The 27,427-nt window shown below is 39.6% G+C and overlaps 1 protein-coding gene across 1 annotated transcript; it reads right to left on the bottom strand.

The window, feature by feature from the left end:
* Positions 1 to 351: 351 nt before the first annotated feature.
* Positions 352 to 26,276, bottom strand: MCHR2 (melanin concentrating hormone receptor 2). Its single transcript, XM_019442961.2, has 5 exons — positions 26,086 to 26,276; positions 16,759 to 16,968; positions 9,002 to 9,196; positions 6,502 to 6,621; positions 352 to 741 (listed from the first exon to the last, which is right to left on the bottom strand). Exons 1-5 carry the CDS (start codon positions 26,265 to 26,267, stop codon positions 426 to 428), a joined length of 1,023 nt encoding a protein of 340 aa, XP_019298506.1. The 5' UTR covers positions 26,268 to 26,276; the 3' UTR covers positions 352 to 425.
* Between the last annotated feature and the right edge of the window lie 1,151 nt (positions 26,277 to 27,427).

Here is a 27,427-nt window from a genome sequence, read left to right as displayed (position 1 = left end):
AAAAATGGCCAAATTTAAGACTTCCTGATAAGATTTTTCCCTCTTAGGAATCTCAAGAGCACTATTGCTGTGAAGCCAAAGTATGGATGGCAAGGCCAGATACCTTGGTGAATTTTCAGTCAATAGTCATGGCCCTTTTATCAGTGACTAGTTTATAATATGCTGAAGTAACACCCATAACCATGGAGCTCAGGGATCTTAGACTATCCCTTTCTATACTCCCAACGTGAACAAATATTTTACATCTTACTAAAGTTAGCATATTAAACTCATTGCATTTGAATGGTTACACTTCCATTCCATGCTACTGAGAGTCACAAATACACAGGAAGGATGGACATAAGCACACTGTTTCACCTGCTCTTTCTAATAATACCAATAACATAGACAAGCCTATCTAGACTTTTGGTGATACGTGTGCTCTCCTAAAAGCTGGATTTCAAGGTATTTTCTATATTGTTGATTTCCTTCTCAGTCACTCTCCTTTGCACTTGAGGCAGGCGTTTCCGGAAATTTCCACTCAGCACGATGTAGAGAAAAGGATTAATGCTGCTGCTGGCATAGCTGAAACAGATGGAGAGATAATAACCCACATGGAAAGCCAGCGTGGGCTGCTCCATCTGTAAGTTCACCAGTTGTATCACGTGATAGGGGGCAGCACTTAAGATGAAGACTGCCACCAGCACCAGCACCATCTTTGTCAGCTTCATCACTCGTTGCTTTGGAACACCGGGATTATGACTACAAAGGAAGCATCAGGATAGACAGAACATAAACAACCATAGAAATTATGGGGCAGTGATTTCCTAGAGCTTTCATTAACAGAGATGTCATGCAGTTACCATGAGCCCCCTGATGTGTTGTGATGAGAAGAACTGATCTTTCCCCAAAGCACATAACTACAGTCTAATTGTGATACAATATCAGGCAAGTCCAGATTGGGAACATTCTATGGGATACCTGACCAGTACTCCTTAATACCCTCGAGGTCATGAAAAACAAGGAAAGAGCAGGAAACTCTCATAGACTAGAGGAGACTGGGGAGACATGACAACTAAATGCAATGTGGTATTCTGCATTGAATCCTGGGCCAGAAAGAGGCTTTAATGAAAAAACTGGAGAAATCCAATTAAGGGTAGAGTTTAGTTAGTAGTAATGTACCAATGCCATTTTCTTTGCTTGGACAAATGCATCATGGCAGGGTAGTATATTCATGGAGGAACAAAGTGAGGACTGTATAGGAACTCTGTACTATTTATGGAACTTTTCTATTAATTTAAAATTATTCCAGATAAAATTTGAAACTTCCCAAGTTTTATCATGTTATATTTAGATATTTAATAGAAATGTCCCAGGGATGTAGTTGAAGCAGATGAAAAAGCCCAGGGAATGATTAAAAAAAAAGCACGGCAACTGAAAATCTTTGTAAGATAATGATTCTTCTGCAGCTTATCTGAGTAGGCACCATCATTCCTCTAATTATTTGCATTTTGAGGGGTAATTGGACAGTATGAGATTTGTTTCATAAGATGCTCTTTGCATTTCTGAGGAAAGTGCTGGGAACAAAGTGATCTGTTTTGGAGAATGGTCTTAAAAGGGCTCAAGCATCATCTCCAACTGTCAGTGTCTTAATACTCCATGTGATTCCATTTCAACTGTCTTCCCAGCTCAGCTGCCTGTGATACATTTAGAAGCTAAATTATTTTTCTATAACTGTGGCTGCTTCCCTTTTCCATTCTAAATGGGAATGCAACATTTCCAGAGAATTTCGGGAAGCTAAGTGGGAAAAAATGTCATGGGTCAATAAAACACCTAAACCTTTGGCACCAGAGTTTGCCACAGATTTTGACTCATGGTTAAATTGATCACCTATTTGACTTTCAGGGAAGATGGTGGGTTAGGAGAATCCTAAACTCACCTCATCTCACAGATACAACTAGATAACACCCATATCAGTTGTAAATAACCCAGAAAATGACCCAAAACCTGGCAGAACAGACTCTACAAAGTTAATCATAGAGAAGAGGCCACATCACAAATGGTAGGAAGGGCAAAGGTGTGGTCAGGAGCAAAACTGACATGTAAGGCTGTCCACAGGAGGGCAGGAAGCTGCAAGCATGAAGAAGGCAGAAGAGCAGAGCCTACACTAGACATCCTAGGCAGGGGGGATCTGAACTGGGAAGACGAATCTCCACATTTGGATTTAAAACCAGAGGGGCTTAACTTCCCAAGTTTTTACAATCAGTGAGGCCTAATACCTGGAACTTTAAAAATCAGCAGGCTCATCTCTGGGAGAGTTAAAGGGCGGAAGGAAACTGAGTTCCCACCCCTAAAGAGACAGCACAACCACAGTCCCTCATAGATACAGCACAGAAGCAGCAGTTTGAAAAATATCTGTGATTTATTTATTAATCTCAGAACATGTGCTGGAGGGGCAGAAATCATTAGGAGACTTATCCAAGAATAAAAGAGCATGGACACCTGGGGAACCAGCATGAACACTCTCTACCTAGCTTGCTAAAAGTGTACCCCACCCCCACGTTCTCCTGCAGACCTGCCTCCTCCAATATGCCTTTGGCTGGAGCCCATCCAAAGCACTGCCATAAGCTTGGCAGTGTGTAAGCAGCCCTGCCAGTGGCCAGCGTCACTCCAAAATGACTCCTGTCTGGGGTCCCGAGTGGCTCTGTCAGTTAAGTGTCTGACTTCGGTTCAGGTCATGGTCTTGTGGTTCGTGAGTTCTAGCCCAGTATCAGGCTCTGTGCTGACAGCTTAAAGCCTGGAGCCAGCTTTGGATTCTGTGTCTCCTTCTTTCTCTGTCCCTTGACCCCTCACACTCTGTCTTTCTCTCTTCAAAAAAAAAAAACATTAAAAAATAAAACAAAAACAAAAACAAAGTGACTCTGTCCTGGAGAGAGAAGAAGATAACCACACACAGAAGTTTCACTGTGGCTCCAGCAGTGGACTGGGGGCAGACATCTGGTCTGACTATAGTCCCTGACCACCAATGAAAGCTTCTCAGGAGACAACACGGGGAGAGTCCCCTGTAGTTTGATGTTATTGCATCTCTGGCAGATGCGTGGTCTGACCCAACTCAAGCCCACAATAGCCCCATACTGATCCATTAACAATACAGGACCCAAATTCTGCCCACCACCAACAGAGAGCCATTGCAAATGACTGGACTGAAGTCAAATGCAGTTCAGCCATAATAGTAGGGCACATGCAACACACATAGGAGACACCCGTGAAGCAGCAGATTCTGATGAACAGAGAACATTGCACTGCAGGGCACTATAGAACCCCTTCTTCATTAGGACATCACTTTCAAAAGCAGGAGATGTAGCTGATTTCCCCAACACATAGAAATAGACATAGAGTGCTAGACAAGATGAGAATCAGAGGAATAGATCTCAAATGAAAGAACAAGACAAAATCACAGCAAGAGAGCCAAATGAAATGGAGATAAGCAATATGCCTGATAGAGAATTTAAAGTAATGGTTATAAAGATACTCACTGGACTTGAGAAATTACTGAAATTAAAAAAAAACAGTAGAGGGAATTAATAGCAGAATAAAGATATTTGTACTACCAAAGTGAGTATAAAATAGTAGAATAGAGGAAACAGAATAATGGATCAGTGATCGGGAAGATGGAATAATAGAAAGAAATCAAGCTTAACAGGAGAGAGAGAGAAAAAGAATAATAAAAAATGAGAATAGATTAAGGGAACTCAACGATGCAGTCAAGCATACAAATAACGTTTGTATTAACAGGGATCCCAGAAAGAGAAGAGAGAGAAATGGGGGCAGAAAATTTATTTAAGAGACAATAGCTGAAAATTTCTCTAATCTGAGGAAGGAAACAGACATCCAGATATAGGAGGCACAGAGAGCTCCCAACAAAATCAACCCAAGGAGATCCACACCAAGACACATAATGATTAAAATGGCAAAAACAGTGATAAAGAGAGAATTTTAAAAGCAGCAAGAGAAAAGAAAACATTTACATATAAGGGAAGTGCCATAAGGCTATCAGTTGATTTTTTAGCAGAAACCTTGCAGGCAAGAAAGGAGTGGCATGATATATCCAAAGTGCTGAAAGAAAAAGCCCCTGCAACCAAAAATGTTCTGTCCAGTGAGGCTATCATTCAGAGTAGAAGGAGAGATAAAGAATATCTCAAACAAAAGTTAAAGAAATTCATCACCTGTAAACCAACCTCCTAAGAAATATTAAAGGGGATTCTTTGAGTGTAAAGGAAAAACTGAAAGTAGGAATAAGAAAAGTAGAAAGCAGAAAGGCAGAAAAAATAAGTATATCTATAAAAATCAGCCCAGGGATTCACAAAATAAAAGAATGTAAATTATAACACCATATACCTAAAATACTGGGGAGGTGGGAATAAAAATTTAGTGCTTTTAGAATGGGTTCAAATTTAAGTGACCATCAACTTAATATAGACTGCTATATGCATAAGATGTTATATATAAACTGATGATAACCACAAATCAAAGACCCGTAATAGATATGCAAAATTTAAAAAAGAAAGGAATCCAAGTACATCATTAAAGAAAGCCATCAAACCATGAGAGAAGAGAGCAAGAGAAGAAAGGAACAAAGAAGTACAAAAACAACCATAAAATTAGAAAATGACAGTAAGTACATACCTATCAATAATTACTTTGGATGTAAGTGGACTAAATGCTCCAATCAAAGATAGGGTGACTGAATGGATAAATAAGTAACACCCATCTATATGTTGCATAGAAGAGACTCATTTCATTTCTACAGACACATGCAGATTGAAAGTGAAGGGATGGAAAAACATTTACCTTGCAAATGAAAGTACAAAGAAAGCTGGGGTAGCATTATTTATACCAGACAAAATAGACTTTAAAACAAAGACTGTAACTAGACACAAACAAGGACATTACATAATCATAAAGGGAACAATCCAATAAGATATAACGATTGTTAATATTTATGCACCCAACATCGAAGCACCCAAATACATAAAGCAACTATTAACAGACATAAAGGAAGTAATTGATTGGAATACACTGATAGGGCACTTTAACACCCTACTTACATCAATGGGTAGATCAGATAGAAAATCAACAAGGAAATAGTGGCTTTGAATGACATACTGGACCAGATGGATCTAAGATATATTCAGAACATTCCATTTTAAAAGAGTGGAAAACACATTCTTTTCAAGTGCACATGGAACATTCTCCAGAATAGGCCATAAAACAAGTTTCAACAAATTCAAAAAGATCAAAGTCATATCATACATCTTTTTCTAACCATATACTTATGAAACTAGAAATCAACCATAAGAAAAAACCTGGAAAGAGCTCAAATACATGGAGGTTAAATAACATGCTACTAAATAATGAGTGGGTCAATCAAGAAATCAAACAGGAAATAAAAAAATGTGGACACAAATAAAAATGATAACACAGTGGTCCCAAATCTTTGGGATACTAGGGCACTCAGCCAGTTAAGCATCTGTCTTTTGGTTTTGGCCCCAGGTCATGATCTCACAGTTTGTGATGATCACAGTTTGTGATCTCACAGTTTGTGAGCCCCATATCAGGCCCCAAGCTGACAGTGAAAGAGCCTGCTTGGGATTCTCTCCCTCTCTCTGTCTCTATCTCACTTCCTCTTTCTCTCTCTGTCTCTCAAACAAGTAAACGTTTTTTTTTTTTTTTTAAAGGGGGAAAAAACCCCCAAGACTTTTAAATATAGAGAACAAACTGTTGGTTGCCAGAGAGGATGTGGGTGGGGGGATGGGTGAAATAGGTAAAGGGGATGAAGAGGGGGTGATGTGTGGGAGATCTAGTGATCTTGTCTTTCCAAAATACAGTAATCTATTCTAAAGACAAAATTTAATATTTGTCTTAAAATCCAACATGTTATGTGTTCACTGACTTACTTAACTTGATATAGACAGTTTCAAGTAGAAAATAATTTAGATTTATTCATACAGTTTTACTGACAACTATTTTTAAAGTTTCTTCCCAAGTCTATTGTCTTAAGGTAAATCTTTGGTTTTATTCAGTCCTAATTAATCTCATCCTAAATATTCAAGTATTAATGAGATTCTTTTCCTCCAAATTAAAAGATTAAGCACAAAATTAGAAAGTTATACATGGCATCTAGGATATTTCCATATGTACACAACTCTTCAAAGTGTACAAACAAAACATTTAAGTAAAGTTGATAACAAATATAAAAATATTCTTTTAATGGTATATTGAGTTCTGTTTAGATTTTTATGAAACTATAACATTAGTATCGCAAGATTTATCACTGGGAGGTCCTCAAATAGCAGCTTCAGAACATATCTTATTTCAGAAAATGCCTCATATAAACATTAATGCCCGTATGTCTAAATGTGGTATGTTTCAAGTGATTGTTGTTTAAATTTCTGTTGTGGATGTCTTAGGATCTCTGAATTGTTCTTTCAACAAATAAAACAAAATAGGGTAAATACTTACCATCTGGCATCCTTATTCTGTTGGTACATCTCCCAAGTATAGCATAAAATTAAAATATAGCATACCAAAATCAAAGGCAGAGGGAAAAAAAAAGTTGTTATTGTCAAATAAAGTGTATACCTGTAAAATGAGAGAGAGAGAAGACATGGCTGTTACATTCACATTGCCAGGAACTGGCTTTTACAGTTTATGAGGCATGATTTTCTAATTTCTCAGGGCTCAGGATAAAAGTCTTTGGGGGAAAAGTTAAGGATCTTTGCTGCTTTTATGTAGAGAAGTCTTGCTCTTCATTATTTGCCAACAATGGTGCTCATCTGTTCTCTAGCCAAGCCCAGCACTACTGAGTACAAACAGGTGAGAATACATATTATTACCATTATCTTTAGTGTTATCTACAACAATACGGAACAGCAAGTAGCATTTATTATGTAGTATATGCTGATCTGAGTACTTGACATATTTTAATCCATTGAATCTGTTCAATGCCTGATTACAATTGCCATTAGTATTCTCCTGTTATAGAAGAGCAAACTAAGGCACAGAGGGGTTAAGTGGCTTGCCTGAGGGTATCCAGCTAGTAAGTAGGAGAGGTGGGATTTGAACCCACAAGAGAGTTGAGTTGCACAGCCCACCATTGTAATCAAGACCCCGATGGCCTCTCAAAGGGCCTGTTGTGAAATGAGCCAGTCTTTTCCTTGAGATCCCCTGGGGAAAATTCTCAGGTAAGCCAATTCCATTTTTGCATGGATTCCAGGTATCCTCCTGCCTGGAAGAAGCTTGGTGTTGGTGAAAGAAGGCAGCCCACACTGGGTAGGTGTGCACAGGGTGGCGCAGGGAGAGCACCTGGGAGCAGAGGGACACTGAAAGCCACACATTGGTTCCAGTCTCAGTTCACCATAAGAACTTAATTCTGGGGAGTAACAACAGAGGCTAGAACCTCAGGATTGCCCTTATGATAACCAACCAAAACCAGCAGATGCAGCTGCTGGTGCAAAATAATCATTATTATTTCTTTGACACAGGCTGAGTCCTCTAGACATCTCAGGTTGTGCTGCTCTGTTAGACAGGTTCATATGAATAATCTGTCAGCCACCAGTGATTAAATATCATTTCACCTTTAGATTCGCAGATGGTTTTTGTCTGTGAGTGCTGCCAGTGCTGGTGGGAGAAAATAATGAATTAACAATCACTCCTACTGATGTTGTGGTCCTCTGGAGATTTTTGTTACTGGATTTGTAGCCTTGCAAGGGCCTCTGCCTCCATCCCTCTTGGGCTGTGACTACATGACGCAGAAATGACTCACCTATTTGACAAGTGGTAGATGGGAAAAAGGAATCTTCCAAATTGACTGGAGATAATGTATGTGAAAAGCACCTAGCACAATACGTAGCCTGTAGTAGGCGGTCAAAAAATTTTAGTCATAGACTCCAAGGATATATTCAAAATTTCGAACAAAAATTTTTGACTTAATTTTTCTTTTCAAATTAAAATGTGAGAAATAAGCCGTATTGGCTGCCTTGTTAGTTACCCAGAGCTGCTGTAACAAATGACTGGGTGGCTTAAAGCAACAGAAAGTTATTGTCTCAGTTGTGGAGGTAGAAGTTAAGGGGCACCTGGGTGGCTCAGTCAATTAAGTGTCCAACTCTTCATTTTAGCTCATGGCATGATCTCATGGTTGTGAGATCAAACCTCAAGTTGGGGTCTGCTGAGCATAGAGCCTGCTTGGGATTCTCTTTTTTCCTCTCTCCCCAACTCTCTCTCTCTCTCTCAAAAAAAAAAAAAGTATGAAATTAAGATGTTGGCAGGGTTGGGTTTTTTTTTGGAGGCTCTGAGGAAGAATCTATGCCATGCCTCTCTGGTAGTTTCTGGCAATCCTTGGTGTTATTTCCCTTGTAGACACATCACTCCAGTCCCTGCCTCTGTCTTCACAGGCTCTCTCCTCTCTGTGTCTCTTCAAACCTCACTCTCCTTCTGAGGACACCAATCACTGGATTTAAGGCACACTCGAATCCAGTATGACCTCATTTAACTTGATGATATCTGCAAAGACCCTATTTCCAAATAAGGTCACATTCATAGGTACTAAGAATTAGGACTTGAATATATCTTTTGGGAGGGAGGGCAAACTTAAACCAAACTCCAGGGGCACACTGTTAAGGTTGGAATCTTGGTAACGCCTAGACCCTTTTGGAAATTTTGCCCCTCCCTTGATTTTTGCATTCCTGCTGTGTCTGGTTGCCATGGATCTTTAAAATCCATATTTAAATATACTTGTGTCCACTGAGGCTACATAATTAAACTCCAAATCTTTTTCTAAAGGTTACCCTCTCCTTAAAATCAGGCTACCAACTTGATTGTGGAAAGCAGAAAGCGAAGTGGGGAGACTGCCCCTTAGAGGATCCCCAAGGACACTGTGTGCAGCTGCCCACGTGTTGACAAGGAGGATGAAGCACTTCACAACTTAATTCAACTCTATTTTTCTTAAGTTTTAACAACCTACCGGAGTACATCGTCAGGGGATGTTAAATCAAAAGCACAACTCTCCACGCCGTCTTTAAATTTGATGACCTTCGAGTAGACCCAGACAGGCAATGCCAGAATAAAGGAAGCTGCCCAAAGGCCCAAATTGATGCGGATGGTCTTGTACCTCGTTCTCCAACTTGTAAGTCGAAATGGTTGGACGAGAGCCAAGTACCTGCAAAGCCAGTTAAGAAGGGTTTGGGAACAATCAATAAAACGCTGAGCTGCCAGGATGAAAGGTTCATGACAAGAGTAAATTATTAGTATTATTATCTTCCCTGAAGCACACCTCTATCAGGGTAAAAGAAAGTTCTATTTTTTAAGAGCTGGCTGGTACCTGTAGAGAAAACAACTCTTGACCCTGCAAGTCTGAATAAACCACTCACTGAAATAGCTGTCACTTCCCCGAACACACTGATAATGGTAAAATTCTGCTCTGTGAAAACTGTCTTTACAAAAGTGCTTCCTATGTAGGCTGGGTTCTGGAAAACTTTGCTTCTGAGCGGGGATTTCCTCCAGGAGAGAGGGGCCTTCTTCCCAGTAGGATTTACTGACATGGAGGCAGGAAGGAGGCAAGTGCACTGGCTGGTAGGAGAGTCCCCAGGCAGGATGAGGTTCTGGCCCATGGGGACAGACATTCTGCCCAGATGACTTTCCAGTGGGGGCCCCAGGCTCTTGGAAAGCAGTCCATGGGAATCACAGTGAGGATAAACCAACATGACTAGTGCAGACAATGCAGATTTCCAGGAATTTAGGCTGCAGGCCAAAGAGGGGAAATGGGCTAATTTCATGGGGAAGGGGTTTTCTTTCTTTTCTTTTTTCCCCCCATTTTTAATTCAGAAAAAAAGCATAATCATTAATGAAGCTTGAAGTCCTGACATATTAAATATATTTGGTTCTCCAGCAAGTCCAAGAATGTTTCAGAGCCAACTGAAAGCTAAAAGGTGAGAAACAGCCTAGACCCAGAAGGAAGGTTATCTGTGAAAGCACAGTTTTGCTGGAGGTGGGGGTGTTGGAAGGCAGTATCCATACACATCAAATAAATGTAAAACATGTTCTGGTGGTTATTTAATTTTTGTAGAGCTACTTAAGATTTCTAAAAATAAAAAAATTGCTTGTCCCCTGTTCTTTCAATTTTGCATGAGAGGCAGAACTTTTTAAGGGACACTTAGTTAAGGGACCCCTTGGCATTCAGGGAGACGTTTGTGGCCCAGGGTACCCAAGCTGCTCCTCTCCTGCACATTGCACCTTCATTACCTGTGGCTGAGGAGAGAAGGACCCCTCCCTCCCTCATGTACAATCACGAGGTAGTGATTGTACAGCAGCCCAACCATCATTTTGTCTGGGATGAAAGGATAATGGAGTCATGGCATCAATAGATTAGGGAATCTTCTCTGATTGTATCTTCACCCCAACACCCTCCTTCTCCCACCTGAAAACCCCTCACTGGTTTTCCATCTCCTTTCAGATAAAATTCAGAATTCTTACCATTATTTGCCAAGTCTTTCTTCACCTGGCCCTGCCTGTCACTGAGGCTGCAGCTTGTTCCAGTCTCACTATGGCCTTCCTTTAAGCTCTCTCCCCTTTCAAGGCCAGGTGCATGCTGTCTTACTTGCCTGGAAGAATCTCCCTCTGTTTCCTCTTGCTCTTCCTTTGAGTCTCCATTTAATAGTCTGTGTGTCTCGGAGCGCCTGGGTGGCTCAGTCGGTTGAGTGTCTGTCTTCAGCTCAGGTCGTGGTCTCATGGTCTGTGGGTCTGTGGGTTTGAGCCCACATCGGGCTCTGTGTTGACAGCTCAGAGCCTGGAGCCTGCTTCAGATTTTGTCTCCCTCTCTCTCTGCCTCTCCCCAGCTTGTGTTCTTTCTCTCTCTCAATAATAAAGAAATAAACTTAAAATATTATTTAAAAAAATAGTCTGTGTGTCTCAGAGAAGCCTCCCTTGACTACTTACTCTATACAAGGGCCCATGACTATAAATGCAGATGGTGGGGGAACTCTGCTTTTCTTTCCTAGTATGTATCACTGTGTGGAAACACACATTTGCTGTGTGACTCTTCACTTAATGTCTGTCTACATCTCGGGAATGGAAGCCCCAGGAAAGCAGGAACCTTGACTATTAGTTTAATGCTCTTGTATCATTTGTATCCAGCATAGTTCCTGACCTATGGTCATACTCAATTAATATTTGTTGAATGGGGGATTTGGCTCCTACTTACTGACTTTTGATGTTCTAGAGAATATATTTACAAAAGTAGCCATCTATGAGAGTTTAGGCAGCTTTCATCTGGAGGTATATACATTTAATATTTTGGATGTTTACAAAATTTTTTTGGTATTGATTTTTTAATGTACCTCTCTTTTTTTTTTTTTTTATGAAATTTACTGTCACATTGGTTTCCATGAAACACCCAGTGCTCATCCCAACAGGTGCCCTCCTCAATGCCCATCACCCACTTTTCCCTCCCTCCCAACTTCCATCAACTCTCAGTTTATTCTCAGTTTTTAAGAGTCTCTTATGGTTTGCCTCCCTCCCTCTCTGTAACTTTTTTTCCCCCTTTCCCTCCCCTATGGTCTTCTGTTAAGTTTCTCAGGATCCACATAAGAGTGAAAACATATGGTATCTTTCTTTCTCTGTATGACTTGTTTCACTTAGCATAACACTCTCCATTTCCATCCATGTTGCTACAAAAGGCCATATTTCATTCTTTCTCATTGCCAAGTAGTATTCCACTGTGTATATAAACCACAATTTCTTTATCCACTCATCAGTTGACAGACATTTTAGGCTCTTTCCATAATTTGGCTATTGTTGAAAGTGCTGCTATAAACATTGGGGTAGAGGTGCCCCTATGCATCAGCACTCCTGTAACCCTTGGGTAAATTCCTAGCAGGGCTTTGCTGGGTCATAGGGTAGATCTATTTTTAATTTTTTGAGGAACCTCCACACTGTTATCCAGAGCGGCTGCACCAGTTTGCATTCCCACCAACAGTGCAAGAGTGTTCCCGTTTCTCCACATCCTCTCCAGCATCTATAGTCTCCTGATTTGTTCATTTTAGCCACTCTGACTGGCATGAGGTGGTATCTCAGTGTAGTTTTCATTTGTATTTCCCCGATGAGGAGTGATGCTGAGCATCTTTTCATGTTCCTCTTGGCTATCTGGATGTCTCCTTTAGAGAAGTGTCTATTCATGTCTTCTGCCCATTTCTTCACTGGATTATTTGTTTTTCGAGTGTGGAGTTTGGTGAGTTCTTTATAGATTTTGGGTACTAGTCCTTTGTCCGATATGTCATTTGCAAATATCTTTTCCCATTCCACTGGTTGCCTTTTAATTTTGTTGATTGTTTCCTTTGCCGTGCAGAAGTTTTTTTTTTATCTTCATGAGGTCCCAATAGTTCATTTTTGCTTTTAATTCCCTTGCCTTTGGGAATGTGTCGAGTGAGAAATTGCTGTGGCTGAGGTCAGAGAGGTTTTTTCCTGCTTTCTCCTCTTGGGTTTTGATGGTTTCCTGTCTCACATTCAGGTCCTTTATCCATTTTGAGTTTATTTTTGTGAATGGTGTAAGAAAGTGGTCTAGTTTCATCTGCATGTTGCTGTCCAGTTCTCCCAGCACCATTTGTTAAAGAGCCGGTCTTTTTTCCATTGGATATTCTTTCCTGCTTTGTCAAAGATTAGTTGGCCATATTTTTGTGGGTCCAATTCTGGAGTCTCTATTCTATTACATTGGTCTATGTGTCTGTTTTTGTGCCAGTACCATGCTGTCTTGATGATTACAACTTTGTAGTAGAGGCAACATCTGGGATTGTGATGCCTCCCACTTTGGTCTTCCTTCTTCAATATTACTTTGGCTATTCGGGGTCTTTTGTGGTTCCATAAAAATTTTAGGATTGCTTGTTATAGCTTTGAGAAGAATGTTGGTGCAATTTTGATTGGGATTGCATTGAATGTGTAGATAGCTTTGGGTAGTATTGACATTTTAACAATATCCCTGATGAATATGGATGCAAAAATTCTCAATAAGATAATAACAAATCGAATTCAACACCATATAAAAAGAATTATTCACCATGATCAAGTGGGATTCATTCCTGGGCTGCAGGGCTGGTTCAATATTCACAAATCAATCAATGTGATACATCACAATGATAAAAGAAAAGATAAGAATCATATGATCCTGTCAATCGATGCAGAAAAAGCATTTGACAAAATTCAGCATTCTTTCTTAATAAAAACCCTCAAGAAAGTTGGGATAGAAGGAACATACTTAAACATCCTAAAAGGCATTTATGAAAAGCCCACAGCTAATATCATCCTCAATGGGGAAAAACAGAGCTTTTTCCCTGAGATCAGGAACACGACAGGGATGTCCACTCTCACCGCTGTTGTTTCACAGAGTGTTGGAAGTTCTAGCATCAGCAATCAGACAACAAAAGGAAATCAAAGTCATCAAAATTGGCAAAGATGAAGTCAAGCTTTCAGTTTTTGAAGATGACATGATATTATACATGGAAAACCGGATAGAGTCCACCAAAAGTCTGCTAGAATTGATACATGAATTCAGCACAGTCACAGGATACAAAATTAATGTACAGAAATCAGTTGCATTCTTATACACTAATAATGAAGCAACAGAAAGACAAATAAAGAAACTGATCCCATTCACAATTGCACCAAGAATCATAAAATACCTAGGAATAAACCTAACCAAAGATGTAAAAGATCTGTATGCTGAAAACTATAGAAAGTTTATGAAGGAAATTGAAGAAGATATAAAGAAATGGAAAAAAATTCTGTGCTCATGGATTGGAAGAATAAATATGGGTATTGTTTGGAAGTAGGAACCTACTATTGAAATATTCCACACACCTGTAGTTATTATTAATCAGAGAAAGAGGGAGAGAAATTATCAAATGCATTTGAAATTTCTGATCTGTTAAATTGGCAATACTTGAATGGCTTAAATGTTCCCTGCTTGCATGTGCATATGTATGTGCTTTCTCTCTCTCAAAAAATAAATAAACATTTAAAATGACTTAAATGTGTAAGTGATAAGGCTTACTCTTGGCACTGACATGGCCAATGCCATGGTTATGGCCTTGCAAAGAAAACTCCATTTCTGTTTTACAAAATCTCAGATTTTGTTGAAGTTTTATGCATTTAGTACAGTTGGAACCATAAGAAATGCCAAGAAGGAAAAGGTTCAGTTTTACAGACTCTTAATTTCTCTCTGGCCATGTAATCTCTAGAGTGAGGACAGAGAGAAGGGTAAGTATTCAAGTGCCTTAATTCTAAAATAAAATTTTAGCATACTGTGTCCATTAGACTAAAAAAGTGACATTAAGGGGTGCCTGGGTGCCTCGGTCAGTTTAGTGTCAACTCTTGGTTTTGGCTTAGGTCATGATCTCATGGTCATGAAATTGAGCCCCATGTTGGGCTCTGTGCTGAGCGTGGAGCCGGCTTGGGATTGTCTTTCTCTCTCTCTCTCTGCCCCTCACCACTTGCTCTCTCTCTCTCTCACTCTCTAAGTAAACATTAAAAAAAGAATGAAAAAATTAAAAAGTGACATTCATATATATGACACACATGCACATGTACACATACACTCACAGAAAAGAACCGGTGAACATTAGGGAATGTATACAGTTGGTCTGTTCCAGTGCAGACCACGTCCATTCACTTTATTTGCAGTAAGAGGTTTACAGAAGAGGTACAATTTCCTTTCTTTAAAGAAAAAGCCAAAAACTCTCCTGCCTTCAGGGTACAGGGTCTGAATAGGCTTTTATTATCTCTGAGAATGGGATTATGATTGGTAATACCTGTGCTTATGACTGGTAATACCTGTGCTTTAGATTGCTTTCTTTCAGTGGGCCTGTCCTCTGCTGCACCCTCACCCTGCGTTGGAACAGCGGCCAAGCTCACCAGGCTTTACCCAAGACGTTGTCAGCAATGGCTGGCATCAGATGAACCAAACAGACCTACATTGATTTTTTTTTTTAATTTTTTTTTTTAACGTTTATTTATTCTTGAGACAGAGAGAGACAGAGCATGAATGGGGGAGGAGCAGAGAGAGAGGGAGACACAGAATCGGAAGCAGGCTCCAGGCTCTGGGCCATCAGCCCAGAGCCCGACCGGGGCTCGAACTCACGGACCGTGAGATCGTGACCTGAGCTGAAGTCGGACGCCCAACCGACTGAGCCACCCAGGCGCCCCCCTACATTGATTTTTAAATGTGCTGTTAATTATAAATTGAGAAGCACAATCTATATTTTGAGAATTATTTTGCAGAAATGCAGTAGGATATAAAAAATGCATTAAACATCACCATCATTATTCATGTCTGAATAATGATCCACTGAATGATTTCTATGAACCTCACTATTCCTTTGTTTTTTCATTTGAAAAACTGATCATCACATCCTCACCCCAAAGACACACATGGAGTGGAAAAAGAGGCAGAGCTCAGGAAGAGGTCCTGGAAGGACCCAGGGAAATTTAACATAGCACTCAAGACTGACAGTCATTCATTTGTCAGTATTTTTTGAGCACCTATATGCCAGGCACTGTCACATAGACACTTGGGATTTATTAGTGATCAAAGACCCTGACTTCATGGAATTTACATTTGAGGGGTAGGGGAAACTGAACAATAAACAGTACACACACACATCCAAACAAAAAGCAAATTATACTATATAATATATTGGAAACAAAGGAGAAAGAAAAAGTAGATCAGAGCAAGAGGGGGTCAAGTATGCTGGGTTGGGGTAGGTATGGGAAGAAGGTGGATGGAGATTTTAAGTGAGTTGTTCTCTGAGACCATTCCTGTTTTGCATGTTACTGTATCTTTAGGGCTTGTTTCTATTTGGGGAATGTTGCTAAGACCTAGTCTGGAGGTCCTTGCATCTAGATATTGCAGGGACATCCTAGCTTGCCTGCTTCCTGAAGAGGTCAGATGATAAAGTTGTTATGAGCCATCTGCCATCTCTAGAGACAGCTTGGAACTGGGCTCCACCACTCCCTGGCTCCATAAGTACTCACCATCACTGTCATCTCCTCGAATAACATTAGCTTATATGGTTGGTGAATACGGCTATGGTACATTCCAGGTCACAGTCTAATGCATTTCTAATGATGTTAATTAAATATCAGCATTTGTGTTAACTCATATAATGATGGGTGTAAAAGATGTAAAATATGGTCTTCCTGGTACTGCAATGTCTCTTCATAGCTATCCAGGAGCCCAAATTTATTTCCCAGATTCCTTCAAACTGCCAGGTGATAACAAGAGTCTGTGAGACATTGAACATACCAAAAATAGCCCTGGACAGAGAGTAAGGAGACATACTTCAGTTCTCAGTTCTGCCATTGACTTCCTGTGTGCCTTCAGAAAATACCCTCACTTCTTGGGGCCTCAGTTTCCTTAATGCAAGAATGATGGGGGGCACTCATTCTTGTTTCTAACATTTCATGATTTCAAGATATTTTTTATCTTGCAGTGAATTAGAAATAATACTGAAGTAAAGAATGAATAGGAAAAAGATTTTAGTGTTTTAAAATTTCCATTAAAAATATAATTCTATGAAAGTTGGAAAAAATATTCTGAAGTCCTACAGTGAAATAAGCAAAGTAAGAGGAACTTTGCTGTTACAAACCAGCAGATGTTGCTTAAACTGGGATAAACATGGGAAAGCACAAGCATTTCTGAATTATGTTAAGTCATTTCAGAGTTTCATCACTTACCTGTCCACACTCATTACAGTCATGATGGAAGCACAGGCAAACTGGTTGCAAGTATCCAGGGATGTGATAATGGTGCAGAGAGGCCCCCCAAACACCCACTCTCCTCCCCGTGCCCACTGATGAATAAGAAAAGGCATTCCAATGATGTGGACCAGATCAGCCACAGCCAGGTTGCAGATATAAATGTCAGGAATAGTTTTTTTCCTGGACCTGAAAGAAAAGCAGGGAAACTGAGGATTGATACTGAAATTATGCACCTGGTTCAATTTATGCCACCTGTTACAAATTTTTAATTGTCTAAATGAATTTTAAAAGAAATTAAAGGAAAACCTACACAAATTCATGTATGAATGTCTAGTCTTGTGTGTACTTAAACATTTTGAACTATATACCTGATAACTTTCTGTGGTGGCTTAAAGATATGTCCACAAATTCTTTGATACTGCTTTCAAAAGATGGAGCCTAATTATCTCCTTTTGAGTGTGGTTAAACTTAGTAACCAACTGTTCACAAATGGAATATGGTGGAAATGACAATGTGTGACATAAGAGCATACAGGCATTATAGGCTTTCTCCTTGCTCTCTCTTGGATCACTTTCTCCGGGGTAGCCAGCTACCATCTTGGGAGGATACTCAAGCAACTCTGGAGAGATCCACATGGAGAGGAACTGAGGCCCCCTGCCTACAACCAGCATCAGTCTTCCAGGTATGTGAGTAGGCTACTTTGGAAGTAGATGCTTCAGCTCCCACCAAGATGACTGTTGCCTTGGAGAACAGCTAACTGCAACTTTATGAGAAACCCTGAGCCAGAGCCACCCAGCTAAGCTGCTTCTGGATTCTTGACGCTTGAAACTGTGTGGGATAATAAATGTTGATTGTTTCAAACCACTAAGTTTTGGGGGGTAATTTCTACATAGAAACAAATTATACCAGTTCCAAGCTCCATCAGGCAAAAGGCTTACTCCTTACTTACCCCTGCCACCAAAAACAGCTGAACAGGGAAAATAAGTGGTTTGCGTTATACAATGCATTTTTTTTCCCCACTGAAGCTTAAGTCATATACTAACAGATCATTGTTAAAAAGTTTCAACCATTACTTAGAAATATTCCAATAATATCTAACCCAATAGCAAAGACTATGAATTAAGATCATGAAATCCAGACAGTGTGGAGAAGAAATCTGAAGAGTAAACTGTTAGAGGGCATGGAGAATAATCTCATGACCCCTGCTGGGGGGAGTGCATTCGATGCTGTCTAGATGTGGCTCTCTTCTCTGTAGGCAAAAGAATTTTCTAAGGGCAGAAATTTAAATTTAAAATTTAGTTGGTTCCATGGGACACCTGGGTGGCTCAGTCAGTTAAGGCTCTGACTCTCGATTTTGGCTCAGGTCATGATCTCACAGTTCATGAGATGGAGCCCCATATCGGACTCCAAGCTGATGGCACAAGAGCCTGCTTGGGATTCTCTCTCCCTCTCTCTGCCCCTCCCATATGTGTGTGCATTCTCTTGCTCTCAAAATAAATAAAATAAACATTGAAAAAATTCATTTGGTACCTATCTTCAAGGTGTTAGGACATTCAGTAATAAAAAGGTAACATCTTTATTTGGGAGATGCTATTCATTACTTCAACAAAGATTTTATTGAGCACCAATTATGTATCAGGCATCATATTGTGCTCTGGGGCTGCAAAGCTAAATAATCTATAAACTCTAACATCAAGGAGCTTGTAGTCTAGATGTGTATACATAAAGATCACTGCAGTGTGGTGAGAGAAAGCTAGAGCAAGCTCAAGGAGCACACAAAAGGGGCCCCTGCACCCTCCCCTGGAGACAGTCAAAGCAGATTTCTTGGCAGAAGTGGCATCTGAACTGAGGACAAATAAGACTGTACAGAGCACATAAAAATTAGCCCTAAGATTATGCCACAATTGCTAGTTCATTCTGAATACACGGCTTTGCTCTGTGGTTTGGAAGCTAATGTGTGTCTTTATTATCCATGAGCTGAAAATTCTACAGCCTGTGAACTTTATTTCTAAGCCATAAAATCCTTGTGTGCAACAAATCAGAGAGGGTGCTTTCTCCAGATCCTGGCAAGCACACGCTGTGTGGGAAGTTACTGCCATCGAATACTTACTCAGCAACCGCACTTGGGGCATGGTTGATGACACTATAAAGCATGTTGGTTCCCTGTCCCCAGCAGGTTGGTGACTCATATCAGAAAGATCCAGAATGAGAAGAGATTTGAGGAAAAGATGATGTCAACCAAAAGATCAGCCAAGTGACTGTCCTTGGTCTCTCATCCTCTGTCCTCACCAGGCCACAGGCAGTGGGAGATGGGGAGGGGACAGGGGAGGAGAATAGCTCCCAGAGGTCAGGTAGAAAGAGTTCCACATTAAAAAAACAAAAAACAAAAAACAAAGCAAAACACCATAAAATCCCCCATAAATTTTAGCCTATAAACAGATGTTATTTCCACTTGAATTAGGATATAAACTCTAAGTGGTTGCTTAGGGTCTAATTGCAGCAATTAGATTCACAGCCCTTGCTCTTCTCTAGACAGGTACCCATCATCAACTGATAATGAATTATGGTAGTACCATTGTGGAGGACAGTGCAAGCCATTAAGTGGCAATTAAAATGAATTAAATAAAGTGTTTCTAGGTGATATTCTGTATAGAAAAAGAGAATTCTGAAGCAAATGATGATCTGGGCAAAAGATGATAGATAGGGCAATAAAAATAACACATTATATTTATCGTTGCTTTCTGTGGTAAGAGTGACAGCATAGAAATTTTTAAAAAATTAAGGAGAAATTGTAAAATTTCTACCTATACAACTTGCATTCTTTTTTTTTAGGTCTAACTCATCTCCAGATTTTCTGTTGCCAGACTTCATTAAATTTCTGTCATGACTCAAACATTTAAAATAAAAAATGTAGACTAGTGATCCTTTTAGCTAACATGTTTTCCATATGGTTAACATGGCCGTATCTAATGCTCACTAATTTGGAGAATGATAAAATAAATTATGGTATTGCACAGTACCTTACAATAAATTATGTAGTTGTTACAAATCATAGTTTGCGAGAATATTTAATCAAAAGGGAAACATACTGATTAAGTAAAAAAGTCCCAATTATGTATATAGCATACATTTATTTAACATTTAAATAATTTATTTCAACATTTGTTTAGAAATATGCTGGAATCATGCCAAGTGATTACAATGATTATCTACTGGATAATAGTAGTATAACTATTATTTGTGTTTAAACAGTAGTATGACTGTTAATAACATGTTTACATTTTATGGTCATAAATAACAACATATGCTATGGATTAAATAAAACACATAACACCACACATGCGGGAGGCTGCTTTGCTGATCAACTTGCTTTCAAATCCTTTTCCCACTCTTCTCCAGCTTTGTTCCTAGGTGTCCTTGCCAACTGGCTTTTGGTTGGTTTTGGCCAGTAGGAAGCACTGTTGGAGGGAAATTGGAGGGTGGGAGGAGAGGAGGGGTCAAGGCATTTTCTTATCCTTTTAAGCTATTGGCGTCTCTGGCAGTGGCTGCACATCTTCCATGGCCCCATCTTCCTCCTATAGCCTCAATTCCGTTATCCCAGATCCCTGGGGCTACAGTTCCCACGAGGCAGTCTAGATTCTCGGGGTCTATAAAACTACCTATTTTCTTTTCTCCATCCAGCTCAGGGCTGGGAGAGGGGTGGTGGTGTTAGGGTGGGAGATGGTGGTAGGACATGGTAGAAGCTTCTTGATTTTTAAAAATTTTATTTATTTTATTTTTAAATGTTTATTTATTTTGAGAGAGATTAAGAGCTAGCAGGGGAAGGGCAGAGAGAAAGAGAGAGAGAGAGAAAGAGAGAGAGAGAGAGAGAGAGAGAGAGAGAGAGAGAGAGAGAGAGAATCCAAGCAGGTTCCATGCTGTCAGTGCAGAGCCTGACTCAGGGCTTGATTCCAGGACCCTGGGATCATGACCTAAGCCAAAATCAAGAGTTGGATGCTCAACTGACTGAGCCACCCAGGTATCCCCAAAGCTTCCTGCTTTTGTGTATCTTCGGGTTGATGTCTGACATTTAACTCTAGTTGAATTAAATCCCACTTATGGAAAAACCCCAATGTATTAGTAGTGATTTTGTGAAGCACTGTGATGAGAAGAATTCTGAATCTTTGCACGGTCACTACTTACAGGACAGATCTGTGCACAGATTAGAGATGACTGGTATGAATGGGAGAGTTTGGAATGGGAGAGTAGAATGACATACTTGCCAATGCTGCTCTAGATACATAATGGGATACAGTTGAGAGAGAACCTAACTGGCAATTCCATTTTCATTTCTATGCCCTCCTTATGTCCTAGGAAAAGACATTCAACCCCTTTAGATTCCAGAGTTTTCTTGGCTCATTGGACCATTGCAATGAGGCTCTTCCAACAACTTTCCACGTCGGGTGAACAGATGTGGCTGAAAGGTTCTATAGCATCTGAAATATAGGATATGTGTGCAGCAAGAGTATGGTTAACTCCAACAAGAACTTACATATGGCTGACACTCTGAGAACAGCTGAGGGCTGGGTCAGAGGGAACCAGTAGTTATGATTTAAGCTGGGTAGAAAAAATGAAGGGGTCTTATTCTAACTTTTTAATCTTCCTGTCTGTTTTAGCAACTGGTATTCCACCATTAGATCATTTGTGTTCCTGGGGCACCTGGGTGGCTCAGTGGGTTCAGCGTCAGACTTTGGCTCAGGTCATGATCTCTTGTGAGTTTGAACCCTACATTGGGCTCACTGCTGTCAGTGTAGAGCCTGCTTTGGATCCTCTGTCCCCCTTCTCTCTCTGCCCCTTCCCCACTCATGTGCATGTGCTCTTGCTCTCTCTCAAAAATAAATAAAAATTAAAAAAAGAGTATTAGATTCTTAATATTGCTTCAGGTTAATGTACTGACCCTCTTGTAATCTCTGTATAAAATGTAGATACCACTGGGAGGGCTAAAAGTAAGGTGTTTCAGAATTCATGATTTAGTATGAATTCATTGACTTGACAGTGTCAGGGAATGACAGAACAAGGACTTTTTATTTATCAGGAAACAGGGCATCCCTTAGAGAGTCTCTGCCAGTAGACTGTCAGTCGACAGGTGAAAGATGTGTTCAGGAGGTGGGGGTAGGGATCTGATGGAGAAGAACATCCTCCCCTTTATGGAAGTAGCTTCCCAGGGCCCACTATGACTGTGGAGCAGAGTTGTGTAATGGGATTGAGTTCACTAGTCTCCCACTGAAGAATAAAAGGGGGAAATGATTGTGTTATAATTGGCCCAGTTTCCCTCCTACATTTTCTAATCTGGCTTTCTTTTGACCTGCTGTGAATTTAAAGTGTGACCAACTGGTAATGATCTGGCTTCACTACTTTATAGTCACCTTCCTAATGCACAATTTGCTTCTTACTCTTTAAAATGGCCACATAGAACCTCTTATTCTGGAAACTCCATATTTCTTAAACTTATTTTTTTCTTATATGTTTTTAGTCTTCCTTTGGCAAAGTCAGAAGTTAGTTCATTTCTTGTTTCCTAGTATCGCTAATGATCTTACTGACTTTCAGTTCTGTTCATCCTCTCCTGATACAAATATTCATCATAAATGGAAAAGTCACTAAATCTTCTTTAAATGTATCTACTTCTCCTTATTTTTAGTGTAATCTTAATATTTTAATTAAGCCACCCATCTGTTAAGAAGGTAACAAATAAAAGATCATGGCAAGGCATGATGAAAATATTAATACAAATTGCCTTAAAATTTTTGGAGAGCAATTTTCCAAAAACAAAGTGTTAGATAAATTCCAAGCCAAAAAAAAATTAAAATTAATTTACTTTCAAATGATTTTTGAAAGACTAATACATTTTTGGACAGCAATTTACAAAGAAAAATATTAAAGTCCTAGTAATAAAAATTAAAATTAAGTTGCTCCCAAATTTTTTTTGAAAGATTAAAAGATTCATCTTAAAAGCTCCATTAACGTATCTTCTCACATATTATCTATAAAATGGTAATGATAAGAAGAAAGAACAGATTTTTCACAACCATTGCAAATAAATTGGTCAGTATGATGGCTCAGGTTTTCTTTTTTTTTCCAGTTAAATGATTACTTGCTTTATGTTGAGAATCTGTTTCCAGGAATTATAGCTCAAGTACTGACTTTTAGAAGAGTTCACATTCCACATTTATTCTTTTTTCCAGCTTTGTCTCCAGCTAAGTAGATAAGATCAGACCATTGTCTATTGGTGTAATTAGAGGGGAACCAAGAATTTTTTCCAGCCCCAAATATCTCTTCAACAGCTTGTCACAGGGCCTGAAATCTAACACTGAAGAGTCTCTGCATATAAAAATTGCCTGTAAAAAATGCAACCATTTCTGTAGGGCCAACACATGATAACTTGATTTCTCACCTGTGGGGCTCTATGGATGTGAGACATCCTATATGTATCTCCGGGAGAGGACAGTAAAGATCCTGAGGGGTATGAGGGAAGATAGAAGGAGAAGTGGGCAGGAGCAACAGGCAAACAGGGGAGAGCGAGAAACATTCCCGTTTCTGACTATAAACTCTCTACTTGGCACTATTGCTTCCTTGATGCTTCCGGAGAATATCTGATTACTTCTGTTTTCCTTCCTGGAACTTAATATTTGAAGCATCTTTTTTTTTTTTTTTTCCACTTGATTGTTTTTAATGTCTTGTATTATTTTTCAAATTATTTTATGTGTTTAAATTAGCTTTTCTGCTAGTCTTTGAACTTTTTAGAGTCAGATGCTACCGCATTTCTTTGGTATTTGTATAACAGTGCTGGGTTTGCAATAGGTATTAGCAATATGTATTGAGTTGAACTACTTACAGCACTTAAAAAATTATTTTAAAATGCTTGATGTTCACAAATGGCTTTACAGGACACAATAAGAAATGCTTGAATTCATTAAGAGTAGAATTCTAATATACCAAATAAATCTTCAATTATGGATGGTGTAAATACCGTTGATGTGCTACACTTAACTGCAGAGATAATGACAATAAAAATTTGAGAGGTGCCTGGGTGGCTCCGTTGGTAAACATCTGACCCTTGATTTCGGCTCAGGTCATGATCTTGCAGTTCATGAGTTCAAGCCCTGTGTCAGGCTCCACACTGCTGACAGTGCCGAACCTGCTTGGGATTCTCTCTGTCTCCCTCTCTCTCTGTCCCTTCCCTACTTGCACTCTCTCTCTCGCTCTCTCTCTCAAAATAAGTAAATAAAGTTTAAAAAAAAGGCAATCATTAAAAAAAAAATTGCAAGTGGGCTGGCTGATAAGAAGCCACCTGGGGAATGTGACCAGTTATGAACTTTCTCCGGAATAGTGAAAGTCATCTGCATCACCGTCCTCTGGGTTGCTTTTGCTCTTAATTGATTCTGTGAAAATTCTTCTATGTACATAGTAAATCCAACCATCTTTCTAGTTTTGGTGACTTGTTTATATGTTTTCATTTATTTTTTAATATTTATTCATTTTTGAAAGAGAGAGCGCGAGCAGAGGAGGGGCAGAGAGAGAGGAAGATAGAATCCACAGCAGACTCCAGGCTTTGAGCTGTCAGCACAGAGCCCAGTGGGGCTCAAACTCACAAGCCTCGAGATCATGACCTGAGCTGAAGTTGGATGCTCAACTGACTGAGCCACCCAGCAGCCCCTTTTGGTTTTATTTTTATATATATATTTACAGCACCCGAGTTGGGTGAGGGGCAGAGGGAGAGAGAGAGAGAATCTTAAACAGGTCCACACTCAGCATGGAGCCCGACACGGCGCTCCATTCATGGCCCTGGGAACATGGCCTGAGCCAAAATCAAGAGTCAGATGCTCAACTAACTGAGCCACCCAGGCTCCTCTGCTTGTTTTTATTAATGTGGAGAAAATAACCTAGAATTTGGAATCTGAGTTCATGGGAATTCTGGATCTTGGGATCTGAGTTCAATGCCAGGACTGTCACTAACTGTGTGATGCTGGGCAAGTTATTTTCTCTCCTAAGTCTCTTTGCCTAAATGGGTATAGTAATTGTACTGCTATTTTGGATTAAGTGGGTTTACAACTGTGCTTTGTAAGTGTAATATGCTACACAAAAGATTGGTGTAATTATATGTTAATATGCTGAAAACACTATTATTAAGTGTTACTCTCAAAAGTGTTTTCTTATATAGGAACATGGACAATTTTTTTTATGGTGGTTATAAGCATGATTGGAGACCAGGATAATTAAATTTAACATCTTATATTGATTAAAAGAAGTAAAACTTAAATGTGAAAATAATCAGGATAGCAAAAATATCAAGTAGTGATGGGGCACATGTACACGAACTCTGAATCCTTGTGTCAAAACCCATAGGAAATAAGTAACCTATTCCTATTTTCCAGGCTGAACCTTATGCCCTGGGTTTGAGAGGAACGAGGAAATTACCTGAAGGAGGTGGGAGATGAGAAGCAAAGGCAGGAGGTACTAGGGAGCAGATATCTCTCAGTTTGGCCTACATGGGGATAGTCTACACTGAAGGGAAGAGCCTACCATCTATGACTGCCTGAATCTTTGGGTGATCAGGTAGAGTATCTCTCTTGCTCAAATGAGTGAAAAAGAGTCTCTTTCATCAACCGACCAGGGCAACTTGTTAGGATAACTCTTATTGCCAGAAAATAGAATGGTTGCATTGAAGTTTTATTCCATGCCTGGGCTCCACCTCTAGAGATTCTGAATTAGTTAGTCTAGGATGAAACTATGTATTAAGTTTTTTTTTTTAAGGTTATTTATTTTGAAAGAGGGAGGGAATGAGGGAGAGAGAGAGAGAGAGAGAGAGAGAGAGAGAGAGAGGGAGAATGAGCAGGGGAGGGTCAGAGAGAGAGGATCCCAAGCAGGCTCCATGATGTCAGCATGGAGCCCGACATGGGGATTGAACCCATGAACCAGGAGATTATGATCTGAGCTGAAACCAAGAGTCAGATGCTTAACTGACTGAGGCACTCAGGCGCCCCTGTATTAAGATTTTTAAAAGCTCCTCAGGTGATCTGATATGGTGCTAAGATTGAGAAAATTCCCTAACCCAGCAGGAAGCATTGGCTTAGGTCTTTTCATTTTGAGTTTTACAACTCAGATGTTACTTAATACATGATGAAAATATCTGTAGAATCCTGTTTAATTATCTTAACCAAATATTTCCAAACCAATTTCATTAAGAAAAATCCTATAGAGGGAAAGAGATTCATTTAGGGAGTATAGAATGTGCCTAAATTACAGAAAAGAATAAGAAGATCTTACCTTATTATAGTGAATACAATGAGGATGTTGCCAACCAGCCCCAGTGAACAGATAACCCCAATCATAGAAGGGAGGATAATTGTATCCACAATGCTGAGGGTTTGATAAGCAATCTCTTTATTGCAGGATTTGTTCAAAAGTTCAGCAGAGGTGTTCCAACAGGATGAATAAAGTGAATTCATTGTTCATGAATTTCCAGTGGTTAAAGCTGTGAAGGAATAGGACGTGATTTATTTAATGAATTGTTGAGGCAGTTCCGTGAACACAGCTTTTCTTTAACTTAATTTAAAAAAATTTATTGGGGCCTTCTTTGCAACAAGAATTGATGCACCATAAGATTTCAGGTGAATATTACTACTCCCTGTCCATAATGGCCTCACAGATTACCAGAGGGGATATGTAAATAGGAAATTACAGAACAGTGTACTGTGATAGTATGCATATGTTATCATGCCTTATTGTGGTGCATTCTTTGAACATTGCTGATATTTACTCAGTATTCCCTGGTACTGGTTGTTTACAGCTGGTATCTGTTCTTATTGGTCTGTGTATCTACTTGTATTGGCTAGAACCCCTGCAATACTTAAGTTGTTAAATACATCGTCTCTGCAATAAAGTGCATGGGGAACACCAACTCTGATTATTTATGAATGGAATTCAATAAGACTTCCTGAGATGATTCTTGGACTATCTGAAAGGATGAATAAGAGTTAGCTCAGTAAGGGACAATGTAGGAAGGGAAAGTACCGTAGCTAGTAGGGGATGATGTCTGAGAGTTTCAAGTGTTGGTGAGGATTTGGAGCCCAGAAAAAACCCCTGCTGGTGGGAGTGTAAATTGATATACCACTGTGGAACACGGGGAGGCATTATTTATTACAGTTGAATAGAATACATATTATCCCATGACCCACAAACTTCCCCCAAGATGGGATATACCTAGAGATACACGCTTATATGTACCAGGATGAGTGCTCCTGAGTGTTCACAGAAATGTTTATTTTAAATGTCTTAAGCTGAAAATAGTCAAAATGCCCAGTAACAATGGGATGGATAAACCAATTGTGATATAGTCATACAATGAAATGCTTCACAATACTAGAGGGAACAGATCACAAGTACACAGAGTAACGTGGATGAATCTAATGACTTAAGGTTAGGCAAAAGCAACACTTCATACAGTATGACTACATTTACACGGAATTTAAAAACACAGGCAAAACTAATCTATATTATTAGGGATAGATTTAATCATGGTAAAAATAGAAAGAAAAGCAAAAGAGTGATAAGTGGAAAAGTCAGAAGATGGGAGGCTTTTATGTATGGTTCTGCCAGTTATATTAAC

Source organism: Panthera pardus, unplaced genomic scaffold, assembly GCF_024362965.1.
Source record: "Panthera pardus isolate Hobbes unplaced genomic scaffold, ASM2436296v1 HiC_scaffold_17, whole genome shotgun sequence".
Classification (NCBI taxonomy): Eukaryota; Metazoa; Chordata; class Mammalia; order Carnivora; family Felidae; genus Panthera; species Panthera pardus.
This window is presented reverse-complemented; position numbering and strand designations above follow the sequence as displayed.

Coding starts and splice junctions, on each gene's coding strand:
- MCHR2 (XM_019442961.2), bottom strand. CDS start 26,267: ATGAATTCACTTTATTCATCCTGTTGGAACACCTCTGCTGAACTTTTG. Junction 9,197..16,758: donor ACTGTAATGAGTGTGGACAG/GTAAGTGATGAA, acceptor CTGGCTTTGCAG/GTACTTGGCTCTCGTCCAAC. Junction 742..6,501: donor CAGAATAAGGATGCCAGATG/GTAAGTATTTAC, acceptor CTTCCTTTGTAG/TCATAATCCCGGTGTTCCAA.